The following is a 24,937-nucleotide window of genomic DNA, read 5'->3' on the forward strand; positions in this document are numbered from 1 at the left end:
TTAGGGGGGAGAGGGACCTCCAAGTCTGTCATTCTTACCTTGCTTGAAGCAAGAAAAGCCACTTCTAAGAAATATCTATTTAGAAAAAAGGATTGTAGGAGATCCTTCTTTGCCTGGTATATGAACACAGGCACTTAAATCCCAGAGCTTACACTGTGCCTCGCATTCTAGCAGTCCTACAATCAGAACTTGACCTTCCCATTTGTCCTACCAACTATCAGGTCCTCACAAGGGACATTCTGCTTCAAAGTCCACCATCACTCAATGGATGACAATTTTTTTTTTCCTAAATCTTACACCGTAATGGACAAAACACTTCCTTTGCTTTTTTTTACACCCACTTCAAAGGGTCAGTGTGTGTTTCCTGGTCATTTCAGCACCAAGCTCTTGTAGCCTAACTTTGTAAGGCCACCACCAGGCCCTCTGCTCATACTTTTTCAGTCCCTGAACAGTGCACGTAGCGAAAACGAGTGTGCCTGATTGCGATTTTCAAAGTGCAATTCTCACTTGATTCCGCTTGTTGCGCATAGTGCATCCCATTCACTTGAGGCATGTGGGCATTTGTCACCCAAAAGCAGCTCCTCCTTTTTTGGGTGACCAGCTTCACAATTTTTAAAGGCGCATTTTGCTGTGATGGCGTCGCGCAGATAAATTGCACCATGTTTTTGAGTGTCATATACAATGAATGGCACCCAAAAGTGCGTTGTGTGTTTTGCACCGATTGCCACTTATTTGGAATTGAGAACAGAACCGTGGCAATTCCAAATGAATGGTGCCTCGGTTTTACCAGGTGGTCAGCCAGCCCTCTTTGGGTGCAGCTTTTGAACGCAAGGTTCATGTAGCGGCACTGTGATGCTGGGTTGACCCTTGTTGCAGTTGGGCCTGTTGGCACAGTTTTCCTAGTTTATTGCCAATCCCTTTCATCCATTACACAGAGTCTGTGAATACTCAGCCTGTGTACTGTATTATTTTAGTGTTACTAAACCCAGGACCCTGCATTCATAATACGTGGTCTTCCAGTCGCACACGGAACATAGAAATGCAATTACAGTATTTTAGTAAGTATAAACTGCTAAATACTTTTTCTCATCAGCAGTACAGTATATAGCAGTCTTGTGACTTCTATTGGTATCCGGCCGAGCACTGGTTAAAGCTTGTAGGAGTTTTCATTCTCCTCTGACTGTCCTATGTGGCTGTATGACTTTCTGTCTGGGCAGTGCTGATTGGCCCTGTGCTGATCACATGCACCCTCCCCCAAAAAAGAAAGCTTTCTAGTAATACACACCAAACTGAGCATGTGCAGAGTTCCTGGTAGAGCTCTGTGTTAGCAAATGGATTGGGGACAGGAAAAGAAGGGGAGGATCAGAAAAGACAGGATCAAACAGCATTTATACACAATGAGCAGGATTAACCCCTTAGGTTCCTCTTCGGTATAACAAGCATGCTTTATTGCATATGCATATTGATTTTACTGTTGTGTGTTTAATAACACTTTACCATAAGAAGAATTTTGACTTCCCTGTAAATTCCATATCTTGGGAGTATAGGACACACGCTGCCCTTTCTTCTATTTCTGGGTCACTCCACATTTCTCGCTACCCAACTTTTTTTCTTGTTTTTTATTTTTTTTGATGGAGCCATTGCTATAAATCAGTGGTCCACCCCCAGTAACATGTCATTGAATTGGAAGCACATATGCAAATCTGGTGCTGGCAGTGTTGATTGGCCCTATGCTAATCACATGTGCCCCCCCAATAAAAAAAACTCTCTATTAATACACACCAAACTGAGTATGTACAGAGTGCCTCCTAGGGCTCTGTGTAATCAGTGGTCCACCCGCCATAACATTTTGTCATTGAACTAGAAACACACATGCATATCTGGTGTTCAGACTTTCCTTGCTGTACTACTTTTTCAAGGCAATGAAATTATCATACCCAGAAGATCAGCATGGCAGCCCATTAGCTAGCGTTTGTGGGATGTCTGCCTACACATTTGTTATTATGATCAGTTTTGTTGAAGATGTACAGTATATATTGTTTTTATGTATCCATATTGTTGGGTTTGTTGAATTTTATATATATATATATATATATATATATATATATATATATATATATATATATATATATATATATATATATATATATATATATTATCACATATCCAGATATGATTAATGATCATAATAGTGAGGTTAAACTGTAATGGCCAGGCACACATAAGAATTTTGAATATGGCATTGTCTTGTAATAAAATACTACATATGCTGCTTCTTTCAGGCCCCTTTCACACACGCGTACCATTAAGGTTTGCCGGTCAGTTTTATAAGCCGACCTGAACGGTTGCTTCATGCAGTTCTGTGGAGCGACGGATGTTATCGGTAACGTGTTCGCTGTCATCCGATCCGCTCCACTAAATTCAGACGGATAGAAACCCTATTTTCCATCAGTCTGGCGGATCGGATGAAAACGGAGAGGGAATTCATTTTTATCTGATCCCCCATAGCAGAGAGCGGAGATCTAACAGGTCAGAGTCTCTACAGTAAGCAGAGATGGACCTGTCATCCGCCGGCTCAGCGGGGATCAACTGATCGATCCCTGCTGAGCTAGTGGAGTCTTTTAAAAACAGACATTGTGTGAAAGAGCTCTTACTGGTCTGCGTGGTCTGTATTACATATCTCCCAGACTGGTCAACTGAGATTATTAAAGGTAACAAGATAAATTTATTTTTTTTTTATTTTTTTTTTGCACTGGCAGATTCAGAAAGTTTGCTCAACAGCACGGAATGAGCTGGATTCTAGAAAAGGCACAATCTCTCAGTATTTCACTACTCTGCATTGTCCTGTCTGCGATGAGCTAACACAACATGGGATCTGCTGTAAATGCAGAAGTCAACCTCAACATGTAGCAGTAATTCTTAATCAAGAAATTCGAGAGCTGGAGTATAGGCAAGATCAACTGGTCAAGGTCAGTAGACCTGTTTCTTTCAAGTACGTTTTGAATCTTTTTATTGTATATCTAAACTGTAATATCATGGTAGTGTGCAGATAAAACAGTAATATTACATTACTGGTCATCAAAGTACTTGAATGTCACTCTTATTCCACAAAATGTAATTTGCCAAGGCAGTCCCCTCCAGGGAGATCATCATAAGGGAGTGAAAGGGGATGCTGACAGGTGCCAAATACGTGAATGTAATTACTTTAAATGGGAAGTCCAGTTAATGGATAGTGTGTGGACAATTACTATCCATTACTTTTTTATTTTTTAGTTCATATTAAATTTTATTTTCATGCACATTGGGGTCCACTGAAACATATGGACTCCGCCCCTAAATATTAGGCATATAAACCCCTATGGATAAACTTTACACTGTAATATCCACGGATTTAAGAAACAATCATTTTAATTATTCTAAACCTTTTATCAGTATTTGTGAATGAATTTCATATCTTGCATGCTTCAGATTGTAAACCCTCGTGTTTATAGCGCAGCCGCTGCTGCCAATCAATTCCAATGATGCGGGCACTGGGGGAACGGGGCCGAGTCCTGCATTCTGTGTCTATGAATGCAAATGCTGGACTCGGGAACGTGCCTGCAAGGTAACCCCCCAGGAGAGTTCTTCTCCTAGGGGTTATACGATGTGGGGAGGAGCTGTTAGCGCGGTGGGGTGACCCAGAAGAGGATGCACAGCGGTGGTAAGTATGACATGTTTATTTAAAAACAAAAATCACTTTAAAGTTGTTTGAAACCCAAAAACAAAAATGTAATATATTGCACCTTACTGATTCTTCGATGTGGTGACTGCGTGCTGTGGTTTCTTTTCTTTTCAGACATTGGGGACACAGAGCCATAGTAGTTACTATGTGGGTTATAGGGCCACTAGTGTGTGTTGGACACTGGCACGCCCTAAGGCAAGAAGTTTACTCCCTATATAACCCCCCCCACTACTGGGAGTCCTCAGCTTTTTCGCCAGTGTCTAAGGTGTTGGTCATGAGTAAAGATGTGCTGTGCTGAGCTCCACTGGAACAATCCTTGCTGGGGCTAGCCATGCTGACCGGATCCGTTCAGAGTGTCCTTTCATGGACCTAAGGAATGGTATCCGGCCTCGTGTCCGAAGAAACAAGGTTTTTCTTGCGAATGCTTCTCTTTTTAGAGCGCTGGACCCTGGCATCCAGTACTTTTTGGTAGTAAGGCCATAAAGTTTTTACTGGCAGGGTGCTGTTGCAGGTCCAGGATTTTGGCTAACCTCTAGGTTCCCCTGTTCCTGAAGGTTTTGGAGCCCACCGTGAAGGGTGAAGATTGGGTTTAACTTGGATAACCCTGCAGCGGGACGTTAAGTGGAGATTTTCTTATGAATTTCTCCTTTTTAAGTTATAATGCTGTCATGCCCATGTGTCACCACTGGGGGCTGTATTGAGCACTCACCCGCCTGGCGCTGGAAACAGTGCTGTGTCTCTTGATGAACCCACCTCTGGTTTGGGATCATTAAAACCTTCCCCATATGGGGATGCTTTTCCTTTTCAATGGGAACATCCGGATAAACAATATTATCCTCCTGAGAAATTCTCCACACTTTATCCTATGAAAGAGGATTTCTATAAGAAATGGGGGGTTCAAGCAATTGAAGCTGCAATTGCCTCAGTGAACAAGAGTCTCACGTGTCCGGTGGATAATGCACTAATGTTAAAGGATCCCACACTTAAAAGGTTGGAACTTCTTTACAAAAGCAATATGTCTTTAGCAAGTTCAGTAGCGCAGCCGGTTCTTGCGGCAATTGGTGTATCTCAGTCCATTAAGGTACAGTTTGTGGAGATACTTAAGATTCTGCCTGATCAGCAGGCCCAGCAATAGGCTAGTGTATCATATGCACAATGTTTCACAGTAGATGCTATGCTTGGACTAGTGCATTCTCACAGAGTTCTGTGGCTGAAAAATTGGTCAGCCGAAGCACCGTGTAAAAAAAACTCTTGGCCAGTTTCCCCTTTCATGGTGAACGGCTATTTGGAGACGATCTGGATAAATACATCCAAAGGATCTCTAATGGGAAAATCTCTCTTTTACCAGTAAAGAAGTTCAAACATTTCTCCTTTAAGCGTGCTATCTTACTTGTGTCAGGGGCATCAGCCTCTAGGCAGTCTCGACTGCCTCAACCGTCAGGTTCAAGGGGAACACCCCAAGGGCAGCACCTGAGTCAAGAGATCTTGGGGCAGAAAGCCCACAAAGCAGAATGCTGAAGCCCCCTTATGAAGGGGTGCCCCCGCTCGCTCGGATGGGGGGGAAGGCTCCTGCAAATTTCAAAGATCTGGCATGAACAATGTCAAGACAGATGGGTGGCTTCTTCAGTTTCTCTAGGTTTCAGACTAGACTTCCGAGAATTTCCGTCTCCTTGTTTTCTAAGATCAAATGTTCTCAGGGATCCAGAGAAAAATAAGTCTCTTTCTAGCTCTGGATCATCTATTATACCAGTTGGTAATATCAGAGGTTCCCTTAGAGCAACGGGGCATGGGTTTTTATTCAAACCTTTTCACGGTTCCAAAACCAAATGGAGAGGTAAGACCCATTCTAGATCTCAAAGATCTGAATTGGCACTTAAATATCCAGTCCTTTTGCATGGAGTCAATCCGATCGGTTGTTTCCATCCTGCAAGGAGGGGAGTTTTTGGCTTCAATCGATATCAAAGCTGCATATCTCCAGGGGGGCATGAGAAGTCATGCAGCCCAAAAAAAGAGGTGAATTGTGTCCTAGCTTGGGCAGAACACAACATTCCTTGCCTATTGGCGATTTTAATTCCAGGAATAGAAAATTGGCAGGCAGACTACTTGAGTCGCCAACAATTATTACCAGGGGAATGGTCTCTTCACCCGACATCTTCCTAGCGATATGTCAGAAATGTGGTATTCCGGATGTGGACCTGTTCGCGTCCAGATTCAACAACAAAGTCGAACGAGGGGTCCGCTAGCATGCGGAACAGACGCATTGCTCTTCCCATGGGATCAGTTTTCACGGATCTATGCGTTTCCTCCTGTTCTGCTACTTCCTTGTCTTCTCCACAGGAACAAAAGGAGGTGATTCTGGTGGCCCAGAAGATCTTGGTTTGCAGAGATCATAAAGATAGCGGTAGGAGACCCTTGGACTCTGCCATTATGGCCAGACCTTCTCGCACAAGGTCCAGTATTCCATCCTACCTTACGGATGCTAAATTTAATAGTTTGGCTATTGAAACCCACATTCTAAAGGATCGTGGGTTATCTCCTTCAGTAGTGTCTACTTTGATTAATGCCAGGAATCCGGCTTCCAAAATCATTTACTATAGAGTCTGGAAGGCATATGTTTCTTGGTGTGGATCCAGGAGTTGGCACCCCAGGAAGTATGTCATAGGTAGGATCCTTGATTTCCTACAAATGGGATTAGAAATGAAGCTGGCCTTGAGTACTATCAAGGGCCAGATCTCAGCCTTGTCAATGTTTTTTCAATGGCTTCTTGCTTCCCACTCTCTGGTGCGTATCTTGATAGGGGGATTGATCCATGTTACCCCCTGTATAAAGGCACCTCTAAATCCTTGGGATCTAAATTTGGTCTTATCGGTTTTGCAGAGTCAGCCTTTTGAGCCTTTGCGGGAAATTCCCTTGGTTCTTTTGATAAAAAAAGATAATCTTTTTGGTTGCCGTTTCTTCTGCTAGAAGAGTATCAGAACTAGCGGCTCTATCTTGTAAAGAGCCATATTTGATCATGCATAAGGATAAGTTGGTTTTACGTCCTCATCCTGAATTCCTACCAAAAGTAGTGACAGGTTTTCATTTAAACCAGGATATTTTTCCTCCTTTTTTTCCCAGAGCCTCAATCTAGGGAAGAGAAAGCACTACATTCCCTTGATGTAGTAAGAGCGATCAGAGTCTATTTAAAGGCTGCCACTCAGGTTCACAAAACAGATGTTTTGTTTGTTCTGCCAGAAGGTCCAAAAGGGGACAGGCAGCATCAAAATCTACTATTTCCAAATGGATTTGTCAAGTGATTGTTCAAGCTTATGGCTTAAAGAAGACAATTCCTCCTTTTCATGTTAAAGCACACTCAACCAGGGCAATCAGTGCCTCTTGGGCGGTGCATCATCAGGCCTCTATGGCTCAGATCTGTAAGGCCGCGTACACACGGGCGGACTGTCTGTCCAACTTAGTCCGCTGAAACGTGTTTCAGCGGACAGTCCGCTCGTGTGTGGGCTTCAGCGGACTTTTTCAGCGGACAGTCTGGCGGACTAAGTCTTTCGGAATTTCCGTAATATTGTCCGTCCAACTTTGGTTTCAGCGGACAGTCCGCTCGTGAGTAGGCAAGTTGGACGGACTAAGTATGGCGCATGCTCAGAAAAGATTTACACGGCCGAAGGTTGCATTGCAGTGTATTGGACGTCGTATTTCTAGTCCCGTCGTACGTGCTGTACACGTCATCGCGCAAGCTTTCAACGGACTGTCTGTTCATCGTGTGTGGTCAAGTCCGTTCATTCAAAAGTAGGACGGACTGTTTGTCGGATTGTCTGACGGACTTAGTTGGCCAGACAGTCCGCCCGTGTGTACGCGGCTTAAGGCCGCAACTTGGTCTTCAGTTCATACATTTACCAGATTTTATGAAATCGATGTTAAAGGTCATGAGGATATTGCCTTTGGGTGCAGTGTACTGCAGTTTAAGTCCTCTGGACTCTTTTTTTTTGCTCTACTTTTTTGTTGTGTCTCCCTCCCTTCAGTTGCCATTGCTATGGGACATCCCACATAGTAACTACTATGGCTCTGTGTCTCCTGATGTATGAAAAGGAAACAGGATTTTTAAAATGGCTTACCTGTAAAATCCTTTTCTTTGATGTACATCAGGGGACACAGTGGTCCCTCCCTTCTTGGTATACCCTTGTATTTCTTGGCTACAAAACTGAGGACTCCCAGTAGTGGGAGGGGTTATATAGGGAGTACACTTCTTGCCTTAGGGCGTGCCAGTGTCCTTCACCTATTAGTGGCCCTATAACCCACATAGTAACTACTATGGCCCTGTTTCCCCTGATGTACATAAAAGAAAAGGATTTTACAGGTTAGCTGTTTTAAAAATCTTGTTTTTTGGTCTTTTCTTTATTTCACCTGTTGTTTTTGTTTTTATTTAATCCATGGTGGTACTGAAAACAAAAATCATCAAGTGTACAAAAAATGTGCATGTGCGCACACACTAAAAAGTGCATTTAAGGGTGTGCTTTGTCCACCCCCAGAAGGGAAAGGACCTCTCCCTGATCCCCCAGGGTGCAAGGCTCCTGACAGGGACATAGAGTATGACATAGCCTGCCTAGCCAGATGCTTTGGCAGACCCCTCTCTCCATGGGTCGCCAAAGGCGACCACAGAGTACTAGGTCTCTCCCAGGGTGTAAGTAGCCTTTCCAGCCGAGAGAACACAGTGGTTATTGCTAGCGGCTATAGCCTCCGGCAAATTTTGCATCCTAAAAATCCCACATGCTGGATCAACTTGAGTATAATCCAATCAGCCTGCCCATTCATGGTTTGAATCTGAGAGTTGAACAGTCTTTGGCTGAACACAAACGATATTGGTGCAGAAAACTCCCCTGCTGAGCAATTGTATTCTGACACTGTCCCCCACCAGAACACACTGATCAGAACCTGCAGCCATAAGCTGCCAGTGCTGATTGGATGCTGGTTTTCTAGCATGTTTTTTTGGACAGAACGCAGCTGTGTGACCTGCTTCTGCCAGACAGGGAGCTTGTACACACAGGCCGAAAGTTGGACGGTTACTGCCGAACTGACAGTTTTCAGCCCATGTGTGCCCAGTCTTGACTAGCAGATGTAGATGGACTTATTTAATAAATTGAAGCTTAACTTTATAAGCAGTTTATAACAAAAGTTTTTTTTTTCTCTCCTTTTGGGGTAAAGTTTTATATAAATGAATAAAAGCTGACAATTGTAAGCACCCCTGTCAGTGGTAAATGGTTTGTCTCAACCCTCTAACTGCTACATTGTCTGGATATCTTGGTCTGTTAAAGTAAGTTAAAAAAATAACAGACTCCATTATTCTTGACCATAGGGTTGTCACGCCACCTTCAGGAGAGGACTAGACAGAACATGTTATACATGTGAAAAAACAGAATTTTCTAGTTCCGCCCAGGGGGCGGTCCCTTCAATAACAACCCCACAGCCTGCTTCTTGCAGCTTCAGTTTTTTCTGCCTAATGAAGGAGATGGACCTAGGAACCGTGCAGGACCAATCGATCCTGGGATTTTTTTTGCAGAAATTTGCCTTTTGAGCAAAATTTTGGATCCTGTGATCTACTATCAACAGCCGGCTGGGTGACAGGCTGGATACCCTTATCCTTGTAGTCTCCCCAGCCTGGCCATCGAGCGTGTGCAGACCATAGCTATGCGCCACGACATGCCCCACAGGCTCCAGGGGTGGCTGGTGAGTGCAACGCTCCGGGGCACACATACGACCGGGCTACTGATGTCTGTGCCACAGTGTGCTGTTGCCAGCAGCCACCCCGTACTCTTCGGGAGTGGGTCTGTTATGGGATGTCCCAAGCTCGTCCGGATGGTAAGTACAGCTCTCCCTGCCTCGGCGGGGTTGAGCAGCTGGCCATTCCCTGGGAGGTCGATACGGGGGTCCCTCTCGGGCCCCACTGAGACTGGTGGCCCCTGCTCTGTTGTTTCAGATGACGCTGACCAGGACCGATCAGACAGTGAGGATGAGTCCCCGTCCGGGTCCGTGCCCGACAAAGCGCTTGTTGGAGAACTTATCACAGCTGTGCATGATGCCCTGAAGATTCAGGATACAGCATCCCTCTGCTGAAGTAGCGGTCCCTTTTGGGTCCCGTAAGCCAGTCCGTACACCTAAGGTGTTTCCGTATCTGACTTATTTCGATAAAGTTCATATACAAGGAATGGTGAAGACCGCAACGGACCTTTACAGTCCTAAAAAGTATGGCGGTGCGTTACCCCTTTGAGGAGAGCCTTCTTAAAAAATGGTCGGCTCCTCTGGTCGTGTACCCCCCAGTATCCAGGTTGAATAATGTAACCACGATCCCAGTAGAGGGGACCCCATGGACAGAAAGGCCGAGGCAGTGGCCAGTTCCTTGTTTATGGTTATGGGGTCAGCAATGCGACCAGTATTGGCCTAGACACTTGTGTCACAGACACTTACTGAGTGTGCAAAACTTTTGCACCGTGAATTGGGGGAGCAACAGGCCTCTCCTGTCTGCGTGGAACTAGCAGACCAGTTAGTGCAAGGCCTTAAGTAAGTTTGTGACGTGGCCCTGGATACGCCTCTGTTATCCAGCGCTTCAGTGTCAGCAGTGGTGCTGAGGTGCCTGATTTGGCTAAAATGCTGGTCTGTGGACGAGGCATCTTGAAAAGCCTTGACGGATCTACCCTTCCTTGGTGAGCGGCTCTTCGGAGCCTTGTTGGATGGCATCATTAAGAATGCCACAGGTGGAAAGAGTACTCCCACAGACCAGGAAGACTAGGGAGCCACGCTGTAGGCAAGGGCCTTCATTCTCTGCTCATAAGCAGCTTTTTCGTCCGCCCGGGGGTTTGGATAAACGCCCCCAGCCTGACAGGGCAACCTCTGAGGGACAAAAGTGTTCCTGGAACTGCAAGCCTGCGAGCAACTGTGCTACCGCATGAAGATTTGCCCCCGCCCATCTATCAGGTGGGGGTCGCCTTTGGGAGTTTGCAGCCCGGTGGCGTCTCGGCTGTCGGACCAATGGGTCTGCAAACTGATTTCCTCTGGCTACAAGATAGAGTTCCTCACTTGTCCACCAAACAGATTCTTCCCCTCCTGCATTCCCTTACTCCCGGCTCGGGGACCTGCTAAGTCGCGGGGTGATAGTACCTGTTCCGGAGTCGGAAAGGTTCCAGGGGTTCTATTCCAATCTGTAGTCCCCAAAAAGGAATGGGTACGTCCAATCTTGGACCTAAAAGCCCTCAATTGCTTTGTAAAAGTACAGAGGTTCAGAATGGAATCAGTTCCCTCAGTAGTCGCTGCACTCCCATCAAGGGGACTCTCTGGCGTCTTTGGACATCTAGGATGCGTACCTGCACATACCCATATGCCTCAGGCATCAGAGGTTTCTGCAATTTGCAGTGGGAGAAACCCATTACCAGTTTGTGGCCCTCTCGCTTGGCATCAGCTCCCCGAGTCTTTACCAAGGTATTGGCTCCAATTTTGCCGTTGTTGCGACAACGCGGGATCGAGATCCTAGGCCATCTAGAAGATCTCCTCTTGAGAGCATCTTCCACCTCAGAATTAGAGGAGGATGGGGCGATCTCCATGCAAACCCTGCAGGATTTTGGGTGGCTGTTGAACCTAAAGGTGCTTATACCGACTCAGCGGTTGGAGTACCTAGGCCTATTGCTGGACTCCATGGAAGCGAGAGTGTTTCTCCCTTCAGGCAAACTGCAGACTCTGAGCCTCGGTAAAACTATTAATGAACTGCAGGTGCTCGTCGCTGCGCTTTTGCATGCGAGTCCTGGGGCTCATGGTGGCCTCCTTCAAGGCAGTGCCGTACGCTTAGTTTCATACCAGTCTTGCAGGAGATCTTGACAAAATGGGACAAATCTCCGTTATCCCTGGATCGGCAGATTCGGGTGAGTCAGGGACTCCCTGCTCTGGTGGCTGAGGTCCCCGGCACTTCGGTCCGGGAAGTCATTCCTACCTCTGCATTGTATGGTGATCACAACGGGCGCCAGTCTGACCGGCTGAGGTGGCGTACTGGGGGTACAGTCGACCCAGGGCCTCTGGTCGGGGGAGGAATCCAAGTTGCCGATCAATGTGCTCAAGACTGTGAGGGCGTCCGATCAGGATCCAGTTGGACAACGCCATGGCGGTGGCATATGTCAATCATCAAGGAGGAACAAGAAACTGCTGCAGCACAGGAGGTCACTCACATCCTTCAGCGGGCAAAGTGACATGTACCAGCCCTCTCGGCCATTTAAATCCCGGGAGTGGAAAACTGGCAGGCAGACTACCTGAGTCACCAGATGCTGGACCCAGGAGAATGGACGCTGCATCTGGAGGTGTTCAGGCTACTGTGCCTGCAATGGGGCACAATCAGAAGGTGCCGAGATTCGTATCCAGGACAAAAGATCCTTGGGCTGACGCGTCAGACGCGCTGGTGGCTCCATGGGGTCAGTATCGACTGATCTACGCCTTTCCTCCATTAAAGCTACTACCATGTCTGCTTCGCAGAGGGGAGGCCGAGAGGATTCCAGTAATTCTGATTCCCCCAGATTGGCCTCGGCGCTCCTGGTACGCCAACCTAGTACGCCTGGTTGCGGATGCTCCCTGGCGAATAACGATGCAAGAAGAAGAAGGGTGATGTAGTGGTTAGCACTCTGACCTAGCAGTAAGAAGGTCGCTGGTTCAAATCCCAACCACGACACTACCTGCCTGGAGTTTGCATGTTCTCCCTGTGCCTATGTGGGTTTCCTCCGGGTACTCCGGTTTCCTCCCACAATCCAAAGACATGCAGGTAGGTTAATTGGCTTCTGTCCAAAATTGGCCCTAGTATATGAATGGGGACCTTGGATTGTGGTCTCCTTGAGGATAGGGACTGATGTGGGTATAGCAATGTACAGGGAAAAGGGACAATTGTAGACTCTCACTCATGTTGAACTGGATGGACTGGTGTCTTTATTCAACCTTACTAACTATGAAACTATGAAGAAGACCTTCTGTCTCAAGGTCCGATTCTCCATCCTGCTTTACCATTGCTGGTTTTAACAACATGGTGCTAAGGAACCGGGGCCTATCGGACTCGGTGATTTCAACTATGTTGAGAGCCCAGAAATTTTCTTCTTGGAAGATATATCATCATACCTGGAAGGCATACATCTCTGTGTGAGGAGAAAGGATGGCGTCCGCGCACCTATTCCGTTTCCAGGATCCTGCTGTTTCTACAGCGAGGAGTAGACCAAAAATTGTCTTTAAGCACCATTAAAGGACAAATATCAGCCTTGGCTGTCTTCTTTTTATTTTTTTTCAGCGACCCCTGGCATCTCAGTCAATAGTGAGCACTTTTGTTCAGGGGGTCCGACATGTAGTTCCTCCAGTGCTTCCATCGTTACCCCCATGGGATCTGAACCTGGTGTTTATCAGCGCTTCAGAAACCGCTGTTTGAGAACATCAGAGAAATTCCCTTGTTTACTCTTTCCCAGAAAGTGGTCTTTCTAGTGGCCATTACATCGGCTAGGAGGGTTTCGGAACAGGTGGCCTTGTCTTGCAAGTCGCCTTATCTGGTTATCCATAAGGATAAGGTGGTGTTGCGTCCGCAACCTTCTTTTCTGCCAAAGGTTGTTTCAGCGTTCCACATCAATGAAGACATTGTGTTACCATCTTTGTGTCCTAAACCGACACATCCTAAGCAGGTGGCCCTTCCTTCCCTGGATGTGGTCTGGGCTCTAAGGGTGTATTTGTCTGCCACTGCTCCTTTTCGGAAGTCAGACTCTGCTCTTTTCGGTAGCTGGTCCGAAAAAAGTTATTTTGCGGTCTCGGCCACCATTTCCAGGTGGATCAGATAGATTGTGGTACATGTCTATGCCTGGAAGGGGCAGGTGCCCCCCTTTCCTGTCACGGCCCATTTCACCAGAGCAATTGGAACCTCTTGGGCTTTTCGACATCAAGCGTCAGTCACTCAAGTGTGTAAGGCCGTTCACACTTTTACCAAATTCTACAAAGTGGATGTAAGCGCATCCGCTGATGCCTGTTTTGGCTGCAAAATTTTGCAGGCGACTGTGTAATGTTGCAATTGCACCTATTTTTTTGTTTTTTGTTTTTTAAAGAAAATAGTTACTTTTGAGTATAATGCACTGTTGCATTGTTAACTGCAAGTTCTGATGCGGCTAGATAAGTTGGTGACTCCCCTGTTAGGGAGCACTTCTGGTTGTGGGTGAAGTTTTTTTTATGCTGTTCCCACCCCTCGTTATGACACTGCTTGGGGGACGTCCCTATGGTCAAGAATAATGGAGCTGTGTCAGTGAACGAAAGAGAAAATAGGATTTTTGTACTCACTGTTAAATCCCATAACAGTTTAATTAGTCAGTGTTCTTTAACCTTCTCCCGACCACTCACAGTAACTATACTGCAAGCAGGTGCAGGCTCGGCAACGTACATGCCAGCTTCTCTCCCAGATTTGGGGCACGCGTGTGCACACCCCTGTGGTGATTAAATACATTGAAAAAATTTTGTGTGAAGAAAAAGTTATATACATTTAATTTGCATACAGTGTTGCATGACTGTAATTGCCAGTTAACCACTTCCCGACCGGCGCACGAAGATGTACGTCGGCAGAATGGCACGGACAGGCATATGGGCGTACAGGTATGTCCCTTTTAAGAATGCCGCCGTGTCATCACGTGAGCGCTGGCAGCGGCGCACGTGCCGTTCGGGACCCCTGTGAGTCCGGACGCGGGACCTGTGGACTCGATCGCCGCGGGGATACCTGCGATCATCTCACGGGGAAACTGAACGGGGAGATGCGGAAGTAAACAGAATCTCCCCGTTCTGCCTAGCAACAAGTGACACTGATCTCTGCTTCCTGTGATTGGAGCAGAGATCAGTGTTCACTAACACACAGCCACGCCCCCCCCCCCACAGTAAGTAACACGCCCCTAGGACACACTTAACCCCTACACTGCCACTCCCTGGTTAACCCCTTCACTGCCGGTGTCATTTACACAGGAATCAGTGCATTTGTATAGCACTGATTGCTGTATAAATGACAGTGGTCCCAAAAATGTGTCAAAAATGTCTGATGTGTCTGCCATAATGTTGCAATAAAAATCGCTGATCGCCGCTATTACTAGTAAAAAACAAATTGATAAAAATGCCATAAAACTATCCTCTATTTTGTAAAGGGTATGAATTTTGCGCAAATCAATCGCTTATTGCAATTTTTTTTTTTTGAATTTTTTTTTTGTCAAAAATATGTAGAAGAATACATATTTTTGGGGGATTTATTTTTTTTTTTTTTCAAAATTGTTCTTTTTTTTGCTTATAGCTCATATAATAAAAACCGCAGGGGTGATCAAATACCACCAAAAGAAAGCTCTATTTGTGGGAAAAAAAAAGTCAATTTTGTTTGGAAGCCATGTTGCACGACCACGTAATTGTCAAAAATAACAGATCCTGTTCCCTTAAAGCATGAAAAACGGCACAGTGCTTGTGCTGTGTCATTTGGCCCCTTCTATCACCTAAAAAAACTGTCTGATCCTGCCTGGTTCTGCCCTCCCCCCTGTAAACTGACCATGGTATATCATGGCTGCTGAGCCCTGACACCGTGGTCAGTTTAGGTGCCTCTGTCATCTGCAGCCCTGTTCTCTGCTCTCCCCCCTTCCCGCCGGCTCTGTTCACTCCCCAGCCTCCCCCTCCTGCTGTTATTATAACTACACTATAAACATACAATCCCATCTGTAAAATTACATTGTGTCCCAGTGTTTGTTATATAAAAAAAGATGCTAATCTCTACCTTATATCAGAGTGTCTCCCGACACTCGCATGACTCCTCTGCTCTCTCTCCTCCCTGGTTGACAGCAGGAGTTCTTGGTCCCTCCCACTATAACTGTCAGCTGGGCAGAGGAGAGCGCCAAGGAGTCATGTGAGCATCGGGAGACCCTCTGATATGAGGTAGAGATCAGCATCCTTTTTATATAACAGACACTGGGACACAATGTTATTTTACAGAGAGGATTGTATGTTTATATTGTAGTGGGTTAACAACCACTTTTAAGCGGAGTTCCAATGAAAAAAAATAATAATTAAAAGTCGGCAGCTACTGACTATTAATAATACCCTCCAGTGTAGTGGAGATGAGGATAGGAGAGCTGTATGTAATCTAAATCATGAGAGCAGCCTGGGGAGACAACCTTGTGGCCCCCTAGATATGGTACAGTGAGTGAGAGTTTTCATGCTAGGACTGGAATTGTGGTGGTAGCAGGATTGTGGGGGAAAAAAGAAGCATAAAAAAGGAAAACAAATGTAGCCACCTAGTCTGGTAAGCTGCAATATATGAATTGGTTTGGTAGTGTAGATACCCTTTAAAGCAGTTCACACACAGGTGGGAACTTGAATTTCTATTCTTTGTAGGGATATAGTGTGTTGTACAGATGTGTTGGTAACTGTCTTTCTGATCTATGTTCTAGTTATGCAAGAATTGCACAGGCTGCAGGGATCAACAGATTCAGTGTGTCTCCCTCAACTGCCCGGTACTTTTCAAGCTTTCCAGAGTGAGTCGGGAACTCTCCAAGGCTCCATATCTACGTCAGCTCCTAGACCAGTTTTAAATTGTGCCAGGAGGTGACCGGTGCTATATCGCCTATGTGTTTATCACACTACAGACTATTGTGCATGGTGCTGTTTTTTTTCATTGTTTCATGATTTTTATGATTTGTTTAATGACTATAATTCAAGGTAACACTCATGTCCATCCATGCTGGGGGTTAACCTATGTATTGCTATCTTTATACAATGTACAAAGTATTTTTTTCCTTTGTTTTAACTTTGTAACATACATTTTTATACTCAAGGTGTTTGAAGTAGCTAGAGGAATCAGTGTGTAAATGCATTTCTTACTACAGGCTTTGGTTACTTCCAAGTACACAGCTTAGGAAGGGGCACGGAAATCTGATCAGCAGAATGCTCGCCTCTCTCGATACATCAGTATCAGACCTCGGTTCAAATCTAGAGCACCCATATAATTTCTAAGTTTAAGTGCAAAATATTTTGTAAATAGACCTTTTTTACTTTTGAAACAACTGAGTAAAATGATGTGCAATGGGATTTTATACAGTCAAGCAGTGTATGTCCTCCATGTTCTGCTCCACTTGTACAACATCTTTTTGTTACTTTGATCAGAGTGTGCAAATTGTATTTCTGTGTAGCATTTCTGATTGTCACTTTAAAAAAAAAATCAAAAAAGGAAAAAATATATTGCTGTCTTGCTTTAGCTGTTAATTGGGGCATTGTGAGGAACTGTGCAAATACATTTTTTGTTATAAAACTGTGGGACTGTTGCAATACTTTAAATATAAGATTTATTCCATTTTGCTTGTTTTGTATAGACATTTATATGGTTTCTAAATATGCTTAAAATATTTTTTCTTTCCTTATGTACAGTTAAATCTTATTTGCCATCATCCTGAACACAGCATTGTATTTAGAATATTTGTATAACTGTATAAAATGAAAAAAGGAATTATGTGGTCAATGTATTGTTTTCTAAACTGGAAATTGTTTGAAAAATTTAAATGAAAACAATATTAAACATGAATAAAACATTGAGTATTGTGACATTTGTGAATATGCATATAGCATCTAGAAGATCACGTAGAATCTTGAGTATGTTTGCAATACCAAAACTTTCAGCTAAATACATTGCTCAATGGGGAAAGCCAAATAATTTCTTGAAACTACCGATGTCCCTCGCTGAGACCACCGCCTGTGGAAGGGAATTCCACATCCTTGCCGCTCTTACAGTAAAGAACCCTCTACATAGTTTAAGGTTAAACCTCTCTTATTCTAATTTTAATGAGTGGCCACGAGGCTTGTTAAACTCCCTTAACACCCCTATTGTGGGGTCACCAGTATGGTATTTGTATATTGAAATCTTAGCCCCTCTCAAGCGTCTGTTCTCCAGAAAGAATAAGTTCAGTGCTCGCAACCTTTCCTCATAACTAATATCCTCTAGAACCTTTATTATCTTTGTACTTTCTCCATTTCCAGTACATCCTTCCTGAGGCCTGGTGCCCAGAACTGGGCAACATACTGTAGGTGTCTTGTAGAGCGGGAGAATTATTTTATCTTTGGAATGAATCCCCTTTTTAATGCATGCCAATATTCTGTTTGCTTTGCTAGCAGCAGCTTGGCATTGCATGACATTTTTTTTTTAATAAATTCAGTTTTTTTCACAAAGATAGTAAAGCAGTTTTACATAGTACATCGATACAATACATCCACTATTTTACACGTAGCATCCTCTTGGCTGATGTCAGTTACTATTACCCATACTCAAACGTTATATTATCATTAAGCTGACTCGCCATTTACTCGCACTTTCATATTGATCTACTATAAGCCCAAATAACCTCTACCTTTATTACATTTTTATTAACTCGATATAACCCTGGTTCTCCTCCAAACACGAAAGAGATGCAACCGAAATTCATAGACACATAGAAAAGAAAGACAAGCAAGAAAGTATTAGGAAAGAAAAAAAAACCTCCATCCCCCTCCCAGATCCTCCCCTACACAACACATTGGAGATTTATTTGTTCCTAAAGGATACACAATGTTTTTTTTTTACTAAAGCTGGAAAGTGCAAATTTAGGCTCCCTTCTGCATAGAAACCAATCATCTTCCAGATTTTATTACCAAAGCTTAATTGAAGAAGCTGAGGTTAGAAGCTCATTGGTTTCTATGCAGAAGTGAGCCTGATTTTGCACTTTCCAGCTTTAGTAAATAAACCCCATTTTGTACTTAAAAGTGGGGTATGCCTGTATATAATATAGGGGGGCCAGATTTTCCAATATTTATCCTCTTGCTCTCTCAACATCATACTGAGATTTTCCATCTGTTGGATTTCTGTTATTCTAGCATTGTAAATGTCGCCATGTTACGTCGCAACTGCAATGTGTACTGCGAGAGATCCGGTAGCACTTGTAGATTTGCGGCCGGCTCTGGTAGGTTCTCCGCTTTGCGGAAGACATCTAAGATTAGCTCCTTAGTTTGGAAAAAATTAACTCTGAGTAACACATCTCTTGGAACTTCTTGTGGCAAGAAGGATGGTTTGGGTACTCTATGGATCCTGTCTATCTTTAGATCTAGCGGAGATAGCGATGGTGCTACTGCGTGAAACATATCAGTAACGTATGACTGGAGTTGTTGTGCTGCCACGCTTTCAGGTATGCCACGTATTTTCAAATTGTTGCTACGAGAACGATCCTCCAGGTCTGCTAATTTCGATTGTATTTTGGAGATAGAATCTTGCTGGGACATGTGGGAGTCCACGAGTGCGTTAAAGGATATAGTAACATCACCCATTCTCGTTTCAACTTGATGCACTCTGTCCCCAAGCTCAGTGATTTCTGCTCTGCACTGTTGAAAGCATGATAACATGTCCGATTGAAGTGATGTTCTCAGGGACATTTTAATGTGGTATCTGAGATCGATTGACCTGTGGTTGGAAACATGGCGATCGGGTCTGCTGGACAGTGTGCAGCCGAGTCACTGTTGTGTGCACCACTCACCTCCATGTCTAGGGCCGAGTACCTGTTGCTTTGTGCGGAGATCTCCGGATCCAGTCTGGGCTTGGATTTCACAGGACTCCTGGTGGTAGGTGAGTTACAAGGAGAGGTGGAACCGCTGTCCTGCGTGGTAAACATGACAGGTTCGGTAGCTGTGTTCCTCTCTCTGCCCGTTCTCTGCGCTCTCGCTCTTGGAGCTGGCACTAGATCACCTGGGACTTGGCTGGTGTTTGGTCTCTCGCCGCCATTTTCTTGTGGTCTGCGGGAGACGGCCGGAAAAAAGTCTGGTAGTTTTAACATTTTCTCCGGTGCGCGGAGCTTCTTCTTCATAGCCCAAAGGCTCAGCGTATCGGCGGTAGTGCGGCGAGCAGCAGCGGCGTTCTTTGCTGCAACCAAGCGGGCGATAGGCTGGTGATTCCCCTGCAGCCGAGCGGAGCTCTATTAAAGTGCGGCCATCGCGGTCGGCGGTCGCCACGCCCCCCCTTATTCTAGCATTGTGATCTAGTTGGAGAAAAAGTGCTTTTCCATAGAACCGGGATGCAAGCTTTCGCTGCTGTAAGCAGATGCCTTAACAGAGTTTTTATATTTTTCAGGAGATAATGGGATATCATGCAGCAAAAAGGCTGCTGGGTTTTCTCCAAGTGACACATCAGTAATTTCTTTAACTGTTTCAGAAACCATTTTCCAGAATTCTTTAAATCCTGGACATTCCCAGGATATGTGTATCAGAGTGCCCTCCATACCTTGGCATCGCCAACAAAGGTTTGATACTTGTGGAAATATCTGATTCAATACTACTGGGGTTCTGTATCACCTACTCAGAATTTTGTACCCCCCCTTCTTGGTACCTAATTGCCATTGATGCCTTATGCGTAAACATAAAGATCTTATTTTTCTGTGCCTTTCGAAAATGTAACCCCTAAGTCTCTTTCCCAGGCTTGCAAAAAGGATCGTTCTTTTGGGGCTTCCAGCTCTATCAACAAGGCATACAGAAATGAGAGTAAATGTCTCATTGGTTCCCCCTTCAAGCATATCTGCTCAAATTTAGATGGTATACGTACTACTGTCAGTCACGGTGATATTGATCGAAGGAAAGCATTAAGCTTGGTTCTCCTAAATGGGTCTAATTCCCCTGAGAACACTTGTTCAATCTCCCCACTAGACATCACATGATTTTCTATCGAAAAGCCTACTACTACCCCACCACATTAAGTTAATAAAGCTCCGGTCTGTTAAGCCTGGCTCAAATATCGGGGTGCCCAGGATAGGGATCATCGGACTTGTATATGTCGATATATCAGTCTTTTTAAATATCTTTTTGACAAATCGAAGATTAGCACCTACCGTAGGGTGTCTCCTCACCGCCTGTGGTATATCCGAATCCGAGAGCCATACCAGTCCTTCCAGGGTATATCAATCGTTGCTTGTTCCATGCGTATCCTTTTTGAAATGCACACCAGTCCAGTACCCGTGCTAGGTGTGATGCTTCATGGTAGCCAACTCGATCAGGGAATCCCACCCCTCCTTTTTCTTTTGGTAGTCAAAATGTCTCTACGCACTCTTGCTGCTTTTCCTGCCCATATAAACCTCGCAAACCTTGATCTCAGATCCCTTAGAAATCCTGGGGAAATCTTGATTGGTAGGGTCTATAACAGATATAACAATCTTTGCATTACGTTCATTTTTTATGATATTATTTCTGCCAAACCACGTAAAGACTCCTTTATACCACCACTGCAGATCTAGTTTAACCTGTCGTGCTAATGGGGCAAAATTGAGTTCAAATACTGTTTAGTTTATTCAGTATTTTAGTCCCTAGGTAGCATATATGGGAGTCTGTCCATCTGAAAGCAAAATGAGTGGATAGCTGGTGTAGAGTATATTAATTTCCCTTCCCATCGCTTCTGATTTTCTATAGTTTACCTTAAAGTTGGAAATCCCTCCATATATATATACGTACGGTAGCTGCGATAATAGGGATGGAAGGAATATAGTTATAGAGGTTATAAATGCCATTGTTTATTTTCCCCCTGGACCAGTATCAACCTTTCTTGATGACTTCCCTGCCTGGCTACCCTACTTTCTTTCCTCTGAAATCCCCACAATCATTCTCAGGGACTTCAACATCCCTATTAGTACGAACACTCCTGCCCCTTCCAAGCTTCTCAGCCTAACCTCCTCCTTTGACCTGAAGCAGTGGATACATGCTCCATGCTCTGAAGGCAATACCCTTTACCTCGTTTTCTCTCACCTTTGCACTCCATGCAACCGCTCTAACTATGCATTCTCTCTCTCTCTCTCTCTCTCTCTCTCTCTCTCTCTCTCTCTCAAAGTTACCTACATCATCTCAACCCTTCTCTTTACTCTATCGACAAAATCTCAGCCCTATCCTGCACCAACCTAGCCACTTCTGTCTACAACGTTTCACTTGTAGCCTCAGTGGACTCGCTGCATCCCCTCACCACACACAGAATCAGGCCCCGACCCCTTCAACCTTGGCAAACAGATACTAGAAGTTTGAAAAAACGTAGTCGTGCTCATGAGCGCTTGTTGCACAAGACTAAATCTCAGAGAGATTTCAACCAATATAAATCTGCCCTCCAAAAATCTTTTCCAGCCTCCTCTCTGCCAAGCAGACCTATTTTATCACTCTCATTAGCAACTTATCATCCCTTCAACTCTCTACTTCGTCCTCCACCCGCCAACTCACTCACTGCCCAGGAGATTGCCAATCACTTCAAACAGATGATTGATAAAATTCACATGGAGATCTCTGTTCCCATACCCCCCCCCCCCCCCACTCTTTACACTTCATGCCCACAGGCACAATCATTACTTACCTCTTTCAACCCCACCACTATAAATGAGGTTGCTAAACTACTTGGTAATGTCCACATTAGCACCTGCCCTCTGGATCCTGTTCCCTACCAAATGCTATGTTCACCCTCTGGCTCTATGCTACACACACTAACCCACATTTTCAATCTCTCCCTCTCTTCTGGCATCTTCCCCAACTCTCTAAAACATGCACTTGTCAGACCCATACTTAAAAAGCCTTCACTGGATCCATCCAATCTTAACAACCTATGCCACATCTCCTTGCTCCCCTTCTTATCCAAACTTCTCAACGCCTGGTCTACAACTGACTGAGCATTCACCTCGCTGATAATAGCCGTCTTAATCCCCTTCAGTCTGGATTTCGTCCTCAACACTCCACAGAAACTTTTCTCCTAAAAATAACAAACGCTCTACTAACGGCAAAAACCAATCAACACTATTCTGTACTCCTACTCCTGGACCTCTCTGCTGCCTTTGATACAGTTGACCACCCCCTCCTCCTCAAAAAACGCCACACCTTTGGTCTCCATGATTGTAACGTACCTGGGGTGTGAGCCTGACGTGCGGAGAGACCTCCGTACCACCCCGGCTCGGAGACCACTGGAGTGGGGACATTTGTGGTAAGAGCATGGTGAGGTAAAGGTGCCTGTTTGGTCCTCACTGCTTGGAGTTATTTAACCACTTGCCGCCCGCCCTATTACAAAATGACGGCGGCAAAGTGGTTTCATAATCCTGACCGGACGTCATATGACGTCCTCAGGATTATGAGCCGCTGCGCACCCCCGGGGGCGCGCATCGCGGCGATCGTTGTTGCGGGGTGTCAGTCTGACACCCGGCAACTACGATCTCGGTAAAGAGTCTCCGACGGAGACTCTTTACCACGTGATCAGCCGTGTCCAATCACGGCTGATCACAGTGTAAATAGGAAGAGCCGGTGATCGGCTTTTCCTCACTCGCGTCTGTCAGACGCGAGTAGAGGAGAGCCGATCGGCTGCTCCTCTGACGGGGGGGGGGCCTGTGCTGATCTATTATCAGCACAGCTCCCCCGAGGATGCCCACACTGGACCACCAGGGATGCCACCAGACCACCAGGGATGCCCAGGATAAGGTATGCCACCCTAAACCACCAGGGATTCCAGTCAGTGCCACAATGGATGCCAATCAGTGCCCACAATGGGCATCACTGATTGGCATGCATTATTGCTTGGCACTGATTGGCATCCATTAGTACAGTATAATACAATGCCGCCTATCAGTTCCCATCCGTGCCGCCTATCAGTGCCCATCCATGCCACCTATCAGTGCCCACCTGTGCCGCCTACCCATGCCCACCTGTGCCGCCTATACATGCCCATCCATGCCGCCCATCCATGCCAGCTATCAGTGCCAATTTGTGCCACCTATCAGTGCCACATATCAGTGTCCATCAATGCCACCTCATTGGTGCCACCTCATCGGTGCCCATCAGTGCCACCTTATCATTGCCCATCAGTGTATCCCCCATCAGTGCCCATCAGTGAAGGAGAAAATTTACTTATTTACAAAGTTTTGAAACTGAAACAAAAAAAACATTTTTTTTCAAAATTTTCGTTATTTTTTTATTTGTTTAGCAAAAAATAAAAACCGCAGAGGTGATCAAATACCACCAAAAGAAAGCTCTATTTGTGGGAAAAAAATGATAAAAAATTAATTTGGGTACAGTGTAGCACGACCGCGCAATTGTTATTCAAAGTGCGACAGCGCTGAAAGCTCAAAATTGGTCTGGGCAGGAAGGTGTTTAAGTGCCTGGTATTGAAGTGGTTAACCAAGTGTATGCTGAAACAGCCGGTATGGAGATCAGCGGATGCAGGCCAGCAGGTGTAGCGGATGCAGGTCAGCAAGTGCAGGTTTGCAGACAGAAGCGGAGTCAGACTAGCCGGGTCATACACATCAGGGTAAACAGCATAAACGGCAGGCAGTGAATAGTCAGTCCAGGCTGGATCTTGGCAATCAGGCAGGAACTAAGCAGGGTCAAACAAACCAAGGTCAGGACTGGAGACAGATGCAAGGTCAGGAAGACTGGTCAAACACAGGAGCTGGATATGGCACAGAATCAGGAACACAGGTAACAGAAGCAGATCAAACCGCAAGGAGCAGCATTCCGGAAGCATCTTTTATAGACTGCTGTGCGCGAAGTCTGCGATTCGAGCATGTGCACGCCTTCTGGAGCGAGCAGTATGTCCCTGACAGTGACTGTACTCTTTGCTGATTCTCTTCCTACTTATCCAACTGCACCTTTAGCATTTCTTACAACTCTACTTCCTCCTCTTCTCTTCCTTTCTTTGTTGGGGGTCCCCCTAGGTTCTGTTCTTGGACCTCCCCTATTTTCTATCTACACCTCCTCTCTGTGTCAACTGATAGCCTCCCATGGCTTCCAAAACCACCTCTGCGCTGACTATACCCCTCAGTTCACTCCCTCTGTCTCTTCGCGTATCACTAATTTACTATCTGATATATCAGTCTGGATGTCACACCACTTCCTCAAACTCAATCTATCCAAAACCGAATTTATAATTTTCCTCCCCCATATGCCCCTTCCCCTTATCTCTCTGTCAAAATCGATGGCACAACTATAAACCCATCCCCACATGCTAAGGTTCTAGGTGTAGTCCTGGACTCTGAACTCTCCTTCAAGCAACACACCCAATCACTGTCCAAATCCTGCCACCTCAACCTCCGCAACATCTCCAAAATATGCCCCTTTCTAACCAATGGCACAACAAAGCTCTTAATTCACTCGCTGGTCATCTCTCGCCTCAACTACTGCAACTCCCTTTGTACAAAGCCA

The 24,937-nt window shown here is 45.3% G+C and overlaps 1 protein-coding gene across 2 annotated transcripts in view; it reads left to right on the forward strand.

Moving 5' to 3' along the window:
* Positions 1-17,311, forward strand: part of REV3L (REV3 like, DNA directed polymerase zeta catalytic subunit) — a 284,940-nt gene extending 267,629 nt beyond the window's left edge. For both annotated transcript variants that reach the window (XM_077487106.1, XM_077487107.1), the window contains 2 exons: positions 2,760-2,969; positions 16,174-17,311. In XM_077487106.1, coding sequence (XP_077343232.1) covers positions 2,760-2,969; positions 16,174-16,314 — 351 coding nt within the window. In that variant the 3' untranslated portion in view covers positions 16,315-17,311. The remainder of the gene's footprint in view (positions 1-2,759; positions 2,970-16,173) is intronic.
* Positions 17,312-24,937: the final 7,626 nt, after the last annotated feature.

The sequence above is a fragment of the Lithobates pipiens genome, unplaced genomic scaffold, assembly GCF_037356315.1.
Source record: "Lithobates pipiens isolate NorthernLeopardFrog02 unplaced genomic scaffold, aLitPip1_a1.2 Scaffold_18, whole genome shotgun sequence".
In the NCBI taxonomy this organism is placed as follows: Eukaryota; Metazoa; Chordata; class Amphibia; order Anura; family Ranidae; genus Lithobates; species Lithobates pipiens.